The sequence below is a fragment of the Elaeis guineensis genome, chromosome 6 (genome assembly GCF_000442705.2).
Source record: "Elaeis guineensis isolate ETL-2024a chromosome 6, EG11, whole genome shotgun sequence".
Lineage (NCBI taxonomy): Eukaryota > Viridiplantae > Streptophyta > Magnoliopsida > Arecales > Arecaceae > Elaeis > Elaeis guineensis.
This window is the reverse complement of record NC_025998.2, coordinates 113,267,210-113,285,914: the sequence shown is the minus strand read 5'-3', so window position 1 is coordinate 113,285,914 and position 18,705 is coordinate 113,267,210. Positions and strand designations below refer to the sequence as shown.

Sequence of the window (18,705 nt, the reverse complement as noted above, 5' to 3'; positions counted from 1 at the left end):
TATTGATCAATTAGTGGCTATAATCTTGTCTACGAGCAAGTAAAATATTTCCTCTATATTCACGAAACGGTTCTACAGCACCAAGCATGATATGTAACACTGCATGGTTGCTTCATTGTTCAAGCCAGACTATTCACCTGAGTTCTTGGAATACATTTGACCACAGCCCAACCTGAATGCAATATTCATATCCTGGCTTACCTAATCTCCTCCTCTTTAGATCAAAATAAGCGTAGTTTACCTGCCCAGGATCAAGGCTCTAGGATATTCCACACCTTTCTAATTAACAATGTTAACATTGATTACATTGAAATATAACACTGTAATAGATTACTTTAATCATGAGCGAAGGACCACAGGGCGGTCGTTGGACAGAGGCAACGGGAATTGCCCACGTCCAACCTCCAAACGCATACTACACCTCAAAAGAAGGAACAACAAACACACACAAACAAAGCAAACACAACTAACCTTCAATGCACTCCTGCTCCTACTTAAACCGTGGACTCTTTCATCCCCTCTTCTATCCATATACCATGTTTTTCTTCTTCTTCTTTGTTTTTTTTTTTTTCTTCTTTTACTCCACTCCAAACTTCTTCTTGAGGAAGCATACGAACTCGTAGACCTTATGGGGATCATGAAGGGACTTGGCCACGCTCTCCCTCTCCATGCACCTCTTGCCCCAGGCCACCAACTTAGGGCACTCCTCCTCGATGCTAAAGTTGGCACAGGTCTCGTAGGAGTAGAACCAGGCTGTGAAGGGCACCAATGCTACATCCACAAAGCCAAAGATCTCCCCCCCAAAGTACTTCTTGTCTCCCAGCTCATCCTCCAAAAGCTTCAATACCTCAATCATTTCCTTCTTGGCCTCCTGTTGTGCCTCCCCCTTGAGCTTCCACAGCCTTGACCCACAATCATAGATCTAACGACAGAACAAACCCAAGCTTGTAAAGCTTTTATACAAAGAGATCGATTTCTAAAGAAAGACAGGCAAATCTTGTAAACCTTGTCAGTGTATCTTCTTAATTAGCATCATTCATCGTACATGAGAAAAGAAAAGCGAGAAATACAAACTATGTGGCAAGTAATCAAGAAAAGAAAGGGAAAGATTGTATTAGGATGTCATGCCTTCAAAATAAGGAAATAATCTCTGGCTGCATATGGACTCTCCAATAGCAGAAGCCACGTTGATGTCATGTAAAGTAGTAGCTTCCCGGCTACTACAAAGAAAGCATTAAATATCAAAGAATTATCCAAAGATCATTGGGTTTGGTCACACTTAATCAGCAATTAAATGGTCTGACAGAGATTTCAATTTCACCTTCATCAAGAGAGCCCTTGTGGTTTCACAAGTCTAGGTTCCGGTGAAAATTAAGGATTCAGGAGATGCTTAAATTTTATCAAATGCCTAAAAATAATTTGGAGAATAAGATGAAACAAAAAAAAATTGTCAAGTACAAAAATATTTCCGTACATGCCAGCAATCTTATGCGAGAGAAACATCTTCAATTGATAGCCAATGCCGTATCCAGGGATAGCAACTGTAGCCAATCCATCTGGTACCTACTCAGGCCCAACCCAAATAGAGCAAATTTTATCTAATCCAATTAAAATGTGAACTGAATATGAATTTTAGATAAAATATCTAAAGCAAATTCAAATCGAATATTGATAATGGTGTGATGTGCTTCACCCGGAATTCGATTTGATATAACCTTAATTTGAATCCCATATTTCAAAATTATAATTATTTTATAATATTTGCATAATAAATTTTTTATCCAGCTCAATTTTCTTTCTTATCTATCCGATCAGACCTGACTTGTATTACTACTTGATCCGATCTGACCCAACCTGAGATGGATATTGCTATGGGATTTTTAACTATAAATATAGGTTCCGGTCGATCAGACCATATTCGTCGTATATCATAACCAAGTTTCCCTAGAATATTCTCACTAGTGCCCTGAATTATCCCATAATATAATATTGAAAGCATACGCACTCTCTTATATAGTATTCAGTAAGATATCAAATGAATATTCCTTCTGTGTAAATTACAATAACCTCCTCCAAGTTTATATGTAAGCATATATTTTTTTTTCTCTTTTTTTATAATAAAGAAACGCTAGCAAAGAGCCACCCAGTGTTAAAAAATAAAAGAATATATATATTGGAAGAAAGAACAAGAACTGTTAAAAAGATTAAAGGGAAGAATAATAAGAACCCCAATGAAAATCAAACATTAGCACGAGAGTAAGAAATATTCTTGATTTTGCCCAAAAATTTTGGGTGCAGATGTAATTAACCTCTAATCTCAGAAAGATTTTGTATTTTCTTTACTCTGTTTTAACAAACCCGCATCTATAACTTTTCCTTTTTTTCTTTTCCGTTCAATTAAACTTAAACTAAGCTGAGCAGTTGGCGATAAAAGGACGACTTGCCGGCAAGACCAAAATCCATTCAGGATTCCAGTAAACCTCCCTAATCTCTCAAGCAAATTTGCTCTAATAGCTATCAGTTTTAAGATCAATCTGAATATTTTTACTACCTATCTTTGTACTCTAAATTTCCAAATTTTATAAATAAAATTTGCTCTTTTTTCTGTTGTTCATATCTCCTATTATTTCTCCATCGTAACCAAAAGGAAAAGGGACAGGGAAACGAACAAAGACAGAGACCAGAACATTATCAAACTTCTTTGGAGGTATCCACCATCCACCAGCAGGGAACTGCGGGCACGAAACCAATACAACCAAACAAGCAAAAAGCAAAAAGAAAAATGAAGCCCAAAAGAGAAAAATATCAAAGCGAGGAAATTAAACTTATAATAATTAATCAATTACCTTCTTGTCGACGAGGTCGGCCCAGAAGCGGGCCTCGGCGCGTTCGTAGGGATCGGAGGGGAGGAGGGGGTTGTTGGTCCAGACCTCGTCGATGTACTGGACGATGATGAGGGACTCACAGACGGGCTTGCCGTCGTGGATGAGCACCGGGATCTTCTTGTGGATGGGGTTCATCTTCAGCAGGAGCGGGCTCTTATGCTCGGGAATATTCTCCTCCCGGAACTCGTACTCCACCCCTTTCTCCGCCAGCGCGATCCGGCATCGCTGCCCGAACATACTTACCCATAAGTCCAGCAGCACCACCCCCTTCTCCGCCGTCGCCATTGATTTCTCCTCTATACTCTCTCTTCTTCCCCCTCTCTCTCTCTCTTTTAGGATCGCCGGTTTTGGTTGGCCTGGGAGAGAGTGAGGTAGCCTTTATCTAGAGAGAGGGATGGGACAGCATCCCGCAGGAGTGAGGTAGGAGGTGGGTTGTATCTTTCGCGCGAAAGAATGATTGCTCTTCCTTCTCGTCGTGAACCGTTGGATAGCTTTTTACACAGATTTGATTGGGGGAGGGAGAGATTGCTTTGAAATTGCACAGTATGATTCAATGACTAATATCCCAAAACAAAACGATCATTATTCCACCAAAACGACATCATCCAAACATAAGTGACATAATGTCTCACGTCATTCTTCCACATCTCGATAAGTAAAAAATGATTGAATTTTTTTTTCACGGCATCAACTATAAGATTGTACCTTACATATATTTCAAAATATTTTAATCACTCTTTTATATGTCTGCATGAAATAGATATTCTATAATTCATTAGTTGAAATTATCAAAGAAAGAATCTTGCTTCTCTAGAAAGGATACAATTCGAACTCGGATGAGGGATCTAAAATGGGTTTGGATTGTAGTCATCGCAATGTCACTCATCAAATCGCGTTCAGCATAACTCCCAATTGCACCTCGGATCTTTTTCATTAAAAAATACTCTGGATAGGTTGGTGGAATTTTGACCTATAGGCCCTCATAATTCTGTTTAACGATGATGAATGAATGTGGCGATGAATTGATTTGCTTGGAGAAAGGTCGGTAAGCCTAAGTACTCACACAGTTATTGGATTCTCTAGTTGTTTCAGGTGGTTTGTTTAGAAGATTGGGGATTCCACTTTCACCATTTTAGTTGGTTGGTAAAGCAAATTCATGATCTATTATCGCAAAATTATTTATATTGAAGATGATTTGCTTTAAATTAATTCTAGATATGTTGGATTCTAAATGAGTGATGAAGCTTATGTAATGATTTTAAATATAGAAATAAAATCAAGATTTAATTTTGGTATGATATGTTTGAAGCATAGTAAGAATAAAGGAACTCAAAATTTTACTCTAATTCTATTTAAAAATTTGAAAGGTTAAATCTCTCTTGAGTTCTGATGTAAAGTAGTATTTTTATTCAAATTCATTCGATAAATCTACAGAACTCAGTAAATTTAGATCAGAGTATACAGCGAAAGTGTGGTGGTTCGAACTGACTCCAAATAATTTTCTTTGATTCAAAAGTTATTGTAATGGAAGATTTGAGTTAGCAAAAAAAAGATTTATTGATAGTGAAAAATGAAATATTTGGCTAATTTGGATATAGCTATACAATTTGCATTAGGGTATTAAAGTTAATGAATTGATCGTTCTTTGGTTCGACATTATTACTCTATATGATTGTAGAAGCTTGAGGTTTTCCTAAAATAAAAGTCTAATTATGAACATGAATGATGCTAAGAGAAAAAACAAGGCAACCTATACTCAAGCCTTTTATTAAGGGTAGATTGGGCCAATAGTGTTTTTCGAGTGAAATAAATCAAAGCAATTAATTTAAGAGCAAGCAATTATGATATTTGAATCAAAGGTCGAGACACTAATATTTTTTTGAAAGAGACTAAGAGAATTTTATAGGTACAATAAAACAAAAAGAATCGAGTTTTGGGATGTCACATTTTTTTTTATGTCGAGATATTGTGAAGTAGGTATGATAAATGATTTGGAAGGTAAAGAATAATATGATGATTATGTATTTTCAATGTTCGAAACTCGAGTATGCTAATTTCAATGATGAAATTATTTTAAGAGGAAAGAATGTAATAGCCTATCCAAAAAGATCAAAAAATATTTAAACCTCACATATGGTGCAGTAAGGCAAGGAACGAAAGATTCCCAATGGGAGTCTTTCTTTTCTCCGATTGTGATTGGAAAAAGATGTCTTAGGGGCTTTAAAACATAGATTAAATCCTAGAATCCCATCTATAAGAAGCCTCCTTCCCCCTCCCTTGGATTTCCACCTTAAATTCCTTGAAAAATCATTGTGAATCGTCAAGATTTCTTGAGGTTATCCACGGGGTGCCGCTAGGGAAGAGATCGCCAGAAATCTCCTATAGCTCTGTTGGACCATAATAACTCCTTCCTTTTCCTCCTTTTCTTTCTTTTCTCGATCATCCCCTCATTGTTGATGCATAGATTGGAGCTGGCAATCACCAGATTTACCTTTAAACAGTGCAGCTCCTATTTTCTTCTTGATTTCACCTATCGTCATCGATAACAGCCACCATTGGAGGCCGTCGTCGGGGCCGCGGCCGTTGGATGTATGATCTGAAAAGTCAATTATTTGCTGATACATTGTATTAATTTCAAGACATATTTTTGTATTTGATTTATTGAAATTGATAAAATAGATAATTATTTTCATTCTAGAGCAATGTGTCCTAGAATCGTCCAAGGAGTTAATGATCAATGACACATATTCTCAAGAGTTAAGAATTTGAGACATGTATCATTAGAGATTAACTTCTGAATTACTCTCGATCGTTGAATCATCATGAGGACGGTGATTGATCCATCAAGATTGATGCACGAATCGCTTCTCTTTAGATAGATGGATCTTGAGTCTACAGTGTGGAAACACTAGAGCTAAAGTACAGATGATTGTTAGAGAATAATGGTATTGAGTATGACCAACAACGAGAAGTTACTTGGATGTCTACTTACTCGTCAGTGACTATCTCAATGCTGTAGTTGTGTAAGTAGTTCTTAGACCTACAGAGCTTCGGCTGCTTACAGTAAGGTTGCTGTAGTTTGACAATATATAAATATGATCCCTAGCCATTCAAAATTTTGCAATGATCGTTAGCTGCAATAGGTTCGCTGTAGGAGTAAGGTGTATACTTATAGGAGATCTATCAACTTTAGTAGTTAAGAAGTAGTTCTATGCGACCTAAGAGACTGAGTCCTTAAGTTTGTGGCTACAGCAGTGTGATAATAAAAAGGAGCTTTCATGGGACATGATTGGACTCAAACTAAGTAAGTCTTGCATATAATGGATGCTTAGGATTTGATGAGTTTCTATGATCTGCATCCTGTCAGAACTCTCAATAGAAAAATTCGATCATACGGTAACTACACCAAAGGATTCATCTTTTTGTTCTACTAGATTGTTACTACTTACTGCTAGGCATCATTGATGGATTGTGAGAACTCATTAGGATCATTTTTGGATCAACGATCCTTATTGGGGTGAGTTGAAATTGTTTCAGTCTATCGGAAAGAGTTTCGACGATACTATAATGGAGATCATAGTATGTCTCACTACCAGATAGAATAAATCTGAGGGGTCACATATAAAAAAAAACTTGATCTGATCAATAGTTTGAATCATAATCAAATTATTAATTGAATTGATGGTTTGAATTAAGAAACTGCTAATTATATTAGGGTTATATATTTAATAACTGCTAATTATTAGCAAAGGGATTTAATTGCAAGTGTGACAATATAATTGAGCTTAATTAAATTATAGATCAAGTCTTAATTAATTTAAATCAGATTTAGTTTAATTAGTTGATTGAATTTGAGATTAATTAAATTTTATAATTCAAGTAGGATTTGGATTCAAAGTCTAATAAGATTAGGTTTGACAGCTTTTTGAATTTGATTCGAATTAGATTCGAATTAGATTCGAATCAAAATTAAATTCAAATCTTATTTAATTAGGAAGCCAAATCCTTTTTTACTGGGCTTCTCTCTCTTCTTTCACATAGAAAGAGAGAGGGCACGCATGAAGATGTGTGCCCTTTGTGTGTGTGAAAGGAGAGGAGCACCAATAGTTGGCACCCTTACTCTCTCGATCTCTCTCTCCCCTTTTGGACTCTACTTTCTTGTTTAAATTTGATTCAAATAAGGAAGAGAATCCTATCCTTATCTGGAAGGGGCGTTGGGGTGATTTTGTGTGACAAAAAATAAATAAATAAAAAGGGTGCATGAAGGCGTGTGAAAAAATAAGGGTGTTCCTTCCTTGCCGTAAGAAATAATCTCCACGCCCCCTTCTCCCTTTCCTTCCTGCTTTCTCTTGACACCCCACCTCTTTCTCAAATTAGATCTGATCTAGGAGAGATTAGAGAAAGAGAAAAAGAAGAGAAAGGTTCTCATCCCTTCTTGGCATCTTAGAAGCCATCTCCTTCGATTTAGTGCGAAAGAGTTCGCACAGAGATCTTCTCTTTCTATATCTTGAAGGAGAAATCCAGATCCCAGTCAAAGAGCGAGGCCTGTAAGGTGCTAGCACTTCAATGGCCTTGATGCTTCGATCAAACTATCTCCGTATGGATACTAGCAGAAGTCGGATGTTTCGCGGCTACTACAAAAATTCGAGACATTCGACGGATCCAATCTGAGAAGAAGAAGGAAAAGCATTTCAGGTAGGTGATCTGATCACTGGTTCTTCTTTTGTTTTATTTGATTTCATTTCAGATATGAAATATTTATTCCATAGCATGCTTAGAAAGATCTCTAAGTGATTATAGTATTAGATCCAATCATGTATTAGATTAAAATCATTTCAATCTTACTCTTCTGCTGCAAACTTTCATGAGATGAAAAATTCTGCATACTGCAAATCACCTAACCCAACAATGACTTCACCATCATTGGGAGCCACAATGGGTGGTAGGCCTCGGTCTTCCATGGCCGTGCATGGGAGAGGGACAATAAGGAGCAAATCCCATATTTGAAGAGAAGAAGAGGAGAAGAGAAGGCTCTTCTCTCTCTCTTCTTTGGTTTATTTTAATAAAATAATTCTTTTTAATAATTGATCAGTTACTTAATTAATTAATTATTTTCTTTTTAGATGGGGGAAATTCTAGAAGGAAAAAAATTTTAAGATAGGATGTGGACCCACGTGAACCCTGATAGAGGTTTGTAGGTATTTAAGTTGATTTATTTGATTTATTTATAATATTGATTTGAAATTTATGAGAGAGCAATCTATGAAAATAAGAGGACATCGAGTAGGATTTGATACCCAAATCATAATCTAGTGAGTTCAGTTTATCACTAATTAAAAAATTTCTATACATGATCATCATTATATATATTACTTTTATCATTGGATTTATATCATTGGTTTTGTATCATTGAAGTTTTGTTGATGGATTTATCATGTTTGAGATACTATTATTTTTTATATAATTTTTTAGCATGAATACATTATATTTGACTATAAATGTTTATCAGTGATTGATAATGAGATGACATAAGAATGATATACTTATTTTGATCACACTGTAAATTAAAATTGATTTAATGAAATCAATATGAAATAAATGGATGAAAAAGATATAGTTTGAACTAGTCTTGTCATGGAAGAGTCCATCAGAAATTTATACCTAGAACAGTCTTCAGGAGCTTATGCTTGAGACAATCCGTCGGGAGCTTTTGCTTAGGACAGCCCCCATGGGCTTTTATATATGGGACAACTGACCAGGAGCTTATGCTTGAGATAATCCATCAGGAGCTTATACTGGGACAATCCTCATGGGCTTACGCATGGGATTTTGGGCAGACCAAGATTGAGATATGATTTTGATTAGTCCAAAGCCAGAAAGAAAAAAATTAAAAAAAATTGAATATGTGATAAGAGAAATGAATGATAAGATATGAAACTAATATTGAATAAAAGACTTTCACTTGCTGACATATGATAACAAATCTTTTTTGACAAGATAGATATTTGACATATATTTATATGGATGTTTACATTATTTTAGATATTGAATATGAAATTTTATACTTTATTTTATACTATTATTTTCAGATTATATTATTATATTAATGTGATATACGAAAATTCTTACTAGATTGTAAAGCTCACTACCCCTCTTTCTACTCTTTTTTTTTTCAGAGTTATAGGATACATACATTTAGCTATAGTTGAAATTATGATTGAAAGGATCAATTAGATAGAATACCATTAATGATTGCTAGATGATCATGTTTTGTGAATTATAGAAGATTTGACATTTGTTAATGTGGAATTTATTATAAATTGAGATCGATATTAGTGTTAATGAGATGTTGAGATTGTAAGAAATTAATTTTGTAAGTCTTGTATATTTTTAGAATTTGCTCTGAAGAGTGTGTGGCTATTACATATCTGATCCAGATGTTGGATTAGGGGTGTGACAGGAGTACAATTTACTATTACAATTATCATTTGAAAAATGAAGCCAAAGAATCAAACTCAAACTTTGAATCCCAATGCTAATAACCAACTATTGAGCATTGTTTATGCCTTAATGAATGAAGATTTTTTTTATTAAAATTTTTATATATACATGTTCTATATATTTATATTTTATCTAAATTTATGTTATATAGGAAAGTACTATTTAAGCATTGATTCACAAAGAACATGCTACGTAATTCAAGAATATCCTCATCGAAGGAAATTTATATTTTTTTGAAAAATTTAATATCACTTTTAATAAAAAAGTTTTAGTAATATTATTCAATAATATATTATCTATATCAATAGATAAATAGTTGTATAGAAAGCTGCCAACAATACGAGCACCATACCTCTTCAAAAAATTAATTATATTAGTTTTGATGAATTATTGGCTAAAAATTATAATGATCTTTATTTAATAGGTATGCATATATTTTACCTACTACCTTTTGAAATTTAAATTTTAAAAAATTATATATTATTTTGTTATATTAAAGCATTTATTTGGTAGACGTTATTGGTCATGTAACAACTTTTGGATCTCTTGAACAGATGTATGTTAGACAAAATTAGTTTATAAACGAATACTAAAAGTAGAAAATCTAGAGTAATATACATCAGCCTAATTTCTTTTTTGATTACTAGAAGCAAATACTATTATCAAATTATTATACTTACCTATTTTTAAACCATATAATATCATTATATATGCATAAATTCTTGCAAAAATGGATCAGAATGTGATTCATGAAGAACAAAAAGAAGGCTCTGCTATCATTATTTTGATACATATGACTATAAGAATATATAAAGTTAATTTTTTCTATACAATATTTTTTTTATAGAAGAATCAATATTCTTATCATCAAAGTAATTTGCATGTTCTGCATTTATATAAAAAATATGCTTATCAATGTGTTTGGAATCAAGATTTTATATGGACATGGCCATGCTACAAACAAAAGAATACCAGCACAGCTTGACATGTAAAAATTTATCACATTATGTCTAACAAACATTGGAATTATTTATTTTGATCGGAACATATATCTAGGATGAAGGCACTGATTGCTCTGATTAAATTTATGGAGTAAGAGTAACAAATTATTATTGATCTATCGTAGCCACTACCAATAAAAAAATTATTGAAAAAATATTGAAATTAAATCTGTATGAATTTCAGGTATATTCTTGATGTTTGATTATAAAATTACCGTACACTTTGACACAAAAATTTAGTTTTCTCTCTTTTTAAGAAATGGAATTTACATGCAAAGCAAATTTAAAAGAAAGCTAAAAGAAATAGATGCATATTATGATCAGTGGCACAAATCATACTATAATTGTAGAATCGTGATAAAACTTATGGTGATAATTTTTTGTAACCAATGCAGTAAGAATAGTCAACCTCCGATACCATGATGTAATCATAATATTTTTTTAATTATTCTAATTTATTTCTTATAGATCAAATAAATTTTTTAACCAATGAAAAGTAACTATGATATATCTAATCTTATCAAGCATAAATTGAACACCGTTGTTGATGATGGTATCGATATAACAAACTTTAAAAATTAAAAAATTAGCTAAACAGTTAATTAATATTTTAGTATTGAATCTTGCAATAGATGCAGTATGTGAAAGATTCATTCTTCTAGCTATTATTAAAAACACTCTTAGCAATCTCTATATTTTTCAGATAATATTTGATTTAAAAAATTTTGATAATAACATCTTTAGTTTTAAAGTAACTAGGATGTTCAGAAAAGATGAATCTAAGCCGCATAATTTATATGAAAGTACTCTATTTGCACCTCCATCTCAAATTCTAAAAGAATCTATTTCTAAAATGTAGGTTCAAAATAATCTTTTTCGCCAGAGTACTCGGCCAATAAAATCACTAAATGTGATAATGTAAAATATGCTAACTATATATTTTATTTTATATATTTTTAATTTTTTTAAAAAAATAATTTTAAATTGATCGTGCAGAAGATCCGTTGACAATGTCATCCATAAAGAAATTATAATCGAGATGATAAGTTGTTTAATAATCTAGCTATTGATTGTTTATCATCCCTGTTTCTATCTAGGATATTTTTAATTAAATTAAAATTTTATATTATTTTCATAATTTAAATGAACAGTATGCTATTGATGCAAATGGGGACACGATCAAGAACTTATTTTCAAAGTTTGGGTCAAAACCCGCTACGCGGCTCATACAACAACGACGTACCAGAAAGTCAGGCCGGACGTGATTGCAGGGGAATGTATCATGACACGCCGCGGAAAGAGGGAGGACAAAAGGGAGAGAGAGGGGCCGGACGTGATTGCAGGGGAATGTATCATGGCAATCGATTCGAATTAGATCGTAAATGAATCCATCGATATATTGTGGATCAAAAAATTATCAATTTAAATTTAATTTATTTATTAAATAAATTAAAATTTTAAATTTAAATTTAATTTATTTATTAAATAAATAATTTGATTTAATCTATTTAATATATTTATTAAATAAATTAAATTAAATTAAACAGATTAAATAGATTAAATGAGTTAAATAAATTATGTTAAATAAATCAAAAATAAATTAAACAGATTTTAAATAAATTAAATAGATTTTAAATAAATTAAATAAATTAAATTAAATAAATTAAAAATAGATTATATAAATTAAATAAATTATCTTGATACAATTCAATCTGAATATTAAACGAATTAAATGGATTAAATATTTAAAATTTAAATTTAATTTAATTATTAAATAAATTAAATAAATTTATTTATTTATAATTTAAATTTATTTATAACGAATCGAATAAAATTTTCGGGCCTGATCATATTTTGCCTTGATTGTAGTTAGGACCTGAGAGGGCGGCAAACAATGCGGGTCAGAGGAGACAGATAGGACAGTCTTGGGCGGTCAAAAATGGCCCACGTGGCCTCTGGACCAGCCTTCCATACAATCTCACACTTTCCCAATGACGAGGCTCAGATAGCCAGACACGAGCCAACACCAAATAATCAACATGGGGTTGGGTTCTTGACTCGTGCCTGCCGCCTAGTTGATAAAAAAAATAATAATAATGTGCGCCTCGTGATCACGGAAGTAAGAGATTACATGAAAGATCATTCCAAAAGTGAATTTTCTACCTATTCTCTCTTCTATTTAGTGAAAAATAATTTCTCCTCTTATTTGATATAAAAAATAATAATAATAATAATATTTATATGATAATTTTATCAAACTATTTTTTAATAAAAATTATTATCACTAGAGATATCAGTAGATTGAAAAAAATCCAAAATCCAAACCGATCCAAATCAAACTAGAGGATTGGATCAGATTTTTGGATTTTGATTTTGGATCTAAAATCAATTTTTAAAAATTTTAAATTTTATATTTAGATTTAAATTTAATATTATAAAATTTAAATTCAATCCAAAGTCCAAACTATGAATCTAAACCAAATCCGATCCATTCTTTTAGTTTGGATTTTACATATGCACGCGCATACACACACACACACGTATATAGACACACACGCACGCACACACACATATACATATATATATACATATATACGTATATACATATACATATATATATATACATATATATATATATATATATATATATATATATATATGTATATATAATATGTGTTTGTGTTTCAAGTTTAGTTTCTTTTTAATGTTATGGAACTTATTATATTTTAGTGATGTAGTTTTTTTTGAAAATCTAGAACTTATATTTTTGACATGATGCTATTATAGCACAATTTATTGAGATCTTTAGTATTGAAATTTATATTTTTTATTTCTCATCTATTGCTATTATAATATTAGTTATTAGATATAGAGCAATGTTATAGAGTACCTATAAGTAATATATATTTCGAATTCATATAACTTGTTTTTGCACTATGATCCAAATTGCAATCTAATATATGTAAAAGTTTAAAAATCCAGTCCAATCCAATTCAAACTTTTTTGATTGGATTGGATTGGACTAATAGAATATTTGGTTTAGTTTTGGAGTCAAATTTTTAAGTCCAAAATATTTTGTATTGAAGTTGGATTTAGGTATAATCCAATCCAATCCAATCCAATCAATTTACACCCCTAATTATCACAATTAATTTATAATATTTATTTACACTAAATAAGTACAGTAACATATAAACTTATAATCTTTATAATTTATAACTATAAAAAAATTATATAAATATTTTAATTTAATTTAACTATCTAAATAAATAATTTTATAAGTTAAATATATAAATTAATTTATTTATATATTAATATAAATAAATAATTAATTTATAATTTTATTTAAATAATCAATTAATTTAATAGAAATAGTTTACTAAAAATGGTAACTATAAATAGAAAATAAAAAATAATTCTAATTATTTAGTTATAATTATGAAAATTATGTATTAAAAATTAAAATACATAAAAAAATTAATTATATAGAATTAATAATATAAATAAAATAGAGATATATATAAATAAAAAATAAAAAATGAAAGTTTTATCAAAAAAATTAATAAGTGATAATTTTATGAATATATAATTCATTATTTACATGCTCCATCCATCTTTCATTATGTCTTGATACAAATTAGTAGATTAGGATGGATGAAAAATTCCTTCTTTCATCTATCTTTTTTAAAATTTTTTGAAGCAAATGATTGACAAAAACTATCCATCCTTTCTCTTGTGATCCCAAATAGATATAGGATCAATGCTCAAATAACCATATTCAATGTTAAAATATGCTTTTACAATTGTACTGGATTAGTGAATATAATCTTATCTAGGGGCAAGTAAAATATTTCCTTTACATTCATCATAGGTTTCTACAGTTAACAATGCATGGTTGCTTCGTTGTTCGAGCTAGACTATTCACCTGATTTCGTGGAACACGTTTGATCACAGCCCAACCTGCATGCGATATTCATATCCTGACTTATCCAATCTCCTCCCCTTCAGATCAAAATAAGCGTAGCTTACCTGCCCATGACCAAGGCTCTGGGATATTCCACACCTTTCTGATTAACACTGTTAACAATCAATTCATGACATTGATTAAATTGAAACATAACAGTGTAACAGAGTGCTTTATTCAGAAGCGAAGGACCACAGGACGGTCGGTGGACAGAGGCAACAGGGATTGCCCACGTCCAGCCTCCAAACACATACTACATCTCAAAAGGAGGGAAAAAAAAAAACAGGACAGTCGGTGGACAGAGGCAACAGGGATTGCCCACGTCCAGCCTCCAAACACATACTACATCCCAAAAGAAGGAAAAAAAAACCACACACACAAAGCAAACACGAGCTCCTGCTGAAACCATGGACTCTTTCATCTCCTCTTCCCTCCATATACCATGTTTTTCTTCTTCTTCTTTGTTTTTTTTTTTTTTTTCCTTCTTTTACTCCATTCCAAACTTCTTCTTGAGGAAGCATACGAACTCGTAGACCTTATGGGGATCATGAAGGGACTTGGCCACGCTCTCCCTCTCCATGCACCCCTTGCTCCAGGCCACCAGCTTAGGGCACTCCGCCTCAACGCTGAAGTTGGCGCAGGTCTCGTAGGCGTAGAACCAGGCTGTGAAGGGCACCAATGCTACATCCACAAAGCCAAAAATCTCTCCCCCAAAGTACTTCTTGTCTCCCAGCTCACCCTCCAAAAGCTTCAATATCTCAATCATTTCCTTCTTGGCCTCCTGTTGTGCCTCCCCCTTGAGCTTCCACAGCTTTGTCCCACATTCATAGACCTAACGACAGAACAAACCCAAACTGGTCAAGATTTTATACAAATATATTGATTTCTAAAGAAGGACAGCAAATCTTATACACCTCGTCAGTGTGTCTTCTTAGCATCATTCATCGGACAGGAGAAAAGAAAAGCGAAAAATAGAAACTGTCACTATGTGGCCGGTAAGAAAAGATATGGCAAGAATGTTTTGGCATGTCATGCGTTCGAAATACGCAAATAATCTCTATACACAGATAAGCTGCATGGGCCCTCCCATAGCAGAAGACGTCACGTGGACACCATTTCAAGTAATAGCCTCCCAGCTATTAAAAATAAAAAATTTCTCGAATTCCGTTTCTTTACACTTTCAGCAAATAGTCTGACGACAAACTTCACCCTCGTAGAGAGAGCCCTCGTGGTCTCCAAGTCCCGGGTTCAATTTCACTTTCCATTTTAACGAATCCTCATCGACAACTTTTTCCTTCTTTTTGTTTTAATTAAACTTAAATTGAACTGAGCAGTTTTTTTTTTGGGTAAAATTTGAGCTGAGCAGTTGGTGATAAAAAGATGACTCGGCAAAATCAAAATCCATATTCAGGAAACCTCCCTCATCTATCAATTTTAAAATCAACCCAAATATTTACCACCTTTGCACTTTCAATTTCCAAACTCTATTTAAAAAAAATATATTTTTTTTAATTTAAGTGTTCATATGTCTATTATTATTTTCCTGACAAGGAAAAAAACAGAGAGAGAGAGATTAGCCTACACATAAAAAAAATAGAAAAATAAAAAAAAGGGAAGGAACAACTTCTCTGGATGTATCCGGCGTCAACGAGTAAACAGTCGGCATAAAACGACGCAACGAATATCACAATGGTAGGGGACCAGTGGTCCCGTCACCAACACCAACTTCAACATTTAAAGAAGCAAAAGAAAAAAGAAAGATGGAGCCCAAAAAAGAAAAAATAAAATAAATCAAGAAAATTGAACGCATAATAATTAATTAATCAATTACCTTCTTGTCGACGAAGTCGGCCCAGAAGCGGGCCTTGGCGCGTTCGTAGGGATCGGAGGGGAGGAGGGGGTTTTTGGTCCAGACCTCGTCGATGTACTGGACGATGATGAGGGACTCACAGACGGGTTTGCCGTCGTGGATGAGCACCGGGATCTTCTTGTGGATGGGGTTCACCTTCAGCAGCAGCGGGCTCTTGTCGGCAAGATTCTGCTCGCTGTACTCGTACTCCACCGCCTTCTCCGCCAGCGCGATCCGGCATCGCTGCCCGAACGGACTCACCCACGCGTCAAGCAGCACCACCCCCTTCTCCGCCGTCGCCATTGATCTCTCCTTTATACCCTCCTCTCTCTCTCTCTCTCTCTCTCTCGATTAGGATCGCTTCTTTCGGATGGCCCGGAAAAGAGTCTGAGGTAGCCTTTTTGTAGAGTGATGGGATTCCGTTAACGATGAGTGACGTAACATCTCACGTCATCTCCTCTCGTCTATTTCCTCTCTCTTTTGCCCGGGGGACGGGGGGATATAAAAATGGGCCCGGGTTGTATCAGCCGGTCGTTGAGCGATCCAACGGTGGATTCGTGTGAGAGAAGGTGGAAGATGCAGCCCTGTCCTTCTAAATTTTTTTTTTCCCACCCGCTCTTTGGATGGTCCCGCTTTCCGGAGAGTTCTAGGTGGGAATGTGTCATGGCTTGCGTCACAGGGATTGGGAGAGTCAAGAGGAGAGCACCGTTGGTTGGATGATGGAGGGTTGAGATTTGAGAAGGCGAGGCGGTGTCAATGTGGGGCGACTTGGAATGGGTCGTTGACACGCTGTAAGTTGGCGATCGAATGCGAATCGTACGATTAGGCGGGCGTCAGTGGCCCGCCGGCGTAGAAGAATCGCGAAGTAAGGAGTAGGTTGTTTTGGTCATCTGCCTTGGTTACACCAAAAGTACGTGTTAACCGGACCGCTCTCGGTCATAGAGCCGGCCCTTCACGAGCCGGGCTCATTAGAATCGGATCAAAATTTTTTTTTTTTTAATAAGCGAACCATCAAATAGACAGTCCAACTCTAATCCTTATAAACGAAAGATCAGACGGATCGATCCTTATAATTTATAAAAAATAAAAATAATTTAAAATTTTAAAAATTTATTATAAATTAAAAATTTTTTAAACATAATATTCCATCAAATAAATAAATAAAATTAATTTTTATATCAAATAATAAAATATCAAAAATAAATATAAAATAATTTTAAAAAATTTATAATAATATCATAATTTCTATTTTTTTAAAAAATATAAAAATATAAATTAATTAAATTTTATAAAATCAAATAAACTCATAAATAATAAATATTATCCAAATAATATTGAGTCAAACTAGATTTATATCAAAATTATAATTTTTTTTAAATAAATAGATCGATCCATGAATTAGACAGACTAATCCTTCATAGATTGGATCATAAATAAATTGTATTAAAAAAAATTTTATTAAATAAATTGTTAAAATATTAATTAAATGTTATTATTTTTAGAGCCTAAATAGATTGACCCACGGACCATGATCTTTTGGACAGCTCTATACGATCATCTTTTGATATTTTTTATTAAATTAATATTTTTTTATTATATTATTAAATAAGTTTGAAAAGGCCGAAAGTTGAACGCACGATGGACGGAGTTAGGAGTAACAAAAGAGTAGGAAAATCATGCGGGCAAAAGTGGCCTGGGCATGATCGCGAATGTAAATTGGAAGTGAGATAGTGATGATGTGGTAAGACTTTGACCAATCGCATCCGATGAAATGTATACGTTGTACTTTCTGATTGCATGCTACAAGTCTGGAATGGATTTTTTTTTTTTAATAAGATAAATTTGAAGTTGGGGCTGCACAAAGGTCAAATTGTATGGCGGCGGCGTGCTTGGCCCTGACTTGACCGGTTTTCATATCGGGATCATAATTTTGGATCTGAACCTAATCCATCAGCTGCTCAGGTCAAATCCATGAAAAGGATTTTAGAGCTAGCAGGTTATTCAGATCAGATTATGGTCAAATATGATCTGTTCCGATCCAAAATGTTGGAATTTAGGTCAAATTTTTAGTTTGAATTAAACTTCAAACTATTCTTTTCTAGTTAAAATATAATAATTAATAATTAAATATAAATTATTAAAAACTAGATTAAAAAAAAGAACCAATAAAACTTATTTGTTAATAATTTTTAATTCCATATATCAAAGTAACCGGTCATTCTTATGTTTACAAACTATATTTTTTAAATATATATTGATATACTTAGGGTATTTTAAATAAGAATCTAAAAAAATAACAATGAAATATGTAAAACCATGGGTATAGCAAATATTGTGTATTTATAAAAAGATTCTTCGTTGAAAAATTAATTATTCTCTTATTTTATATAGATGATGCGTTAATTATTGGTCATGATACTAAAAAGATTGAAAATTTGAAAAATGAATTGAACAAGTCTTTTGCCATGAAAGATTTGAAGTCAGCTAAACAAATTGTAGCATAAA

The 18,705-nt window shown here is 33.0% G+C and overlaps 2 protein-coding genes across 2 annotated transcripts; both read right to left on the bottom strand.

The window, feature by feature from the left end:
- Positions 1–307: 307 nt before the first annotated feature.
- LOC105046780 (probable glutathione S-transferase parA) lies at positions 308–3,246 on the bottom strand. The gene is made up of 2 exons (XM_010925501.4): positions 2,847–3,246; positions 308–922 (listed from the first exon to the last, which is right to left on the bottom strand). The coding sequence occupies exons 1-2, from the start codon at positions 3,168–3,170 to the stop codon at positions 578–580; spliced, it is 669 nt and encodes a 222-aa protein (XP_010923803.1). The 5' UTR covers positions 3,171–3,246; the 3' UTR covers positions 308–577.
- An 11,258-nt stretch (positions 3,247–14,504) lies between these two features.
- Positions 14,505–16,581, bottom strand: LOC105046779 (probable glutathione S-transferase parA). Its single transcript, XM_073259624.1, has 2 exons — positions 16,183–16,581; positions 14,505–15,183 (listed from the first exon to the last, which is right to left on the bottom strand). The coding sequence occupies exons 1-2, from the start codon at positions 16,501–16,503 to the stop codon at positions 14,839–14,841; spliced, it is 666 nt and encodes a 221-aa protein (XP_073115725.1). The 5' UTR covers positions 16,504–16,581; the 3' UTR covers positions 14,505–14,838.
- Positions 16,582–18,705: the final 2,124 nt, after the last annotated feature.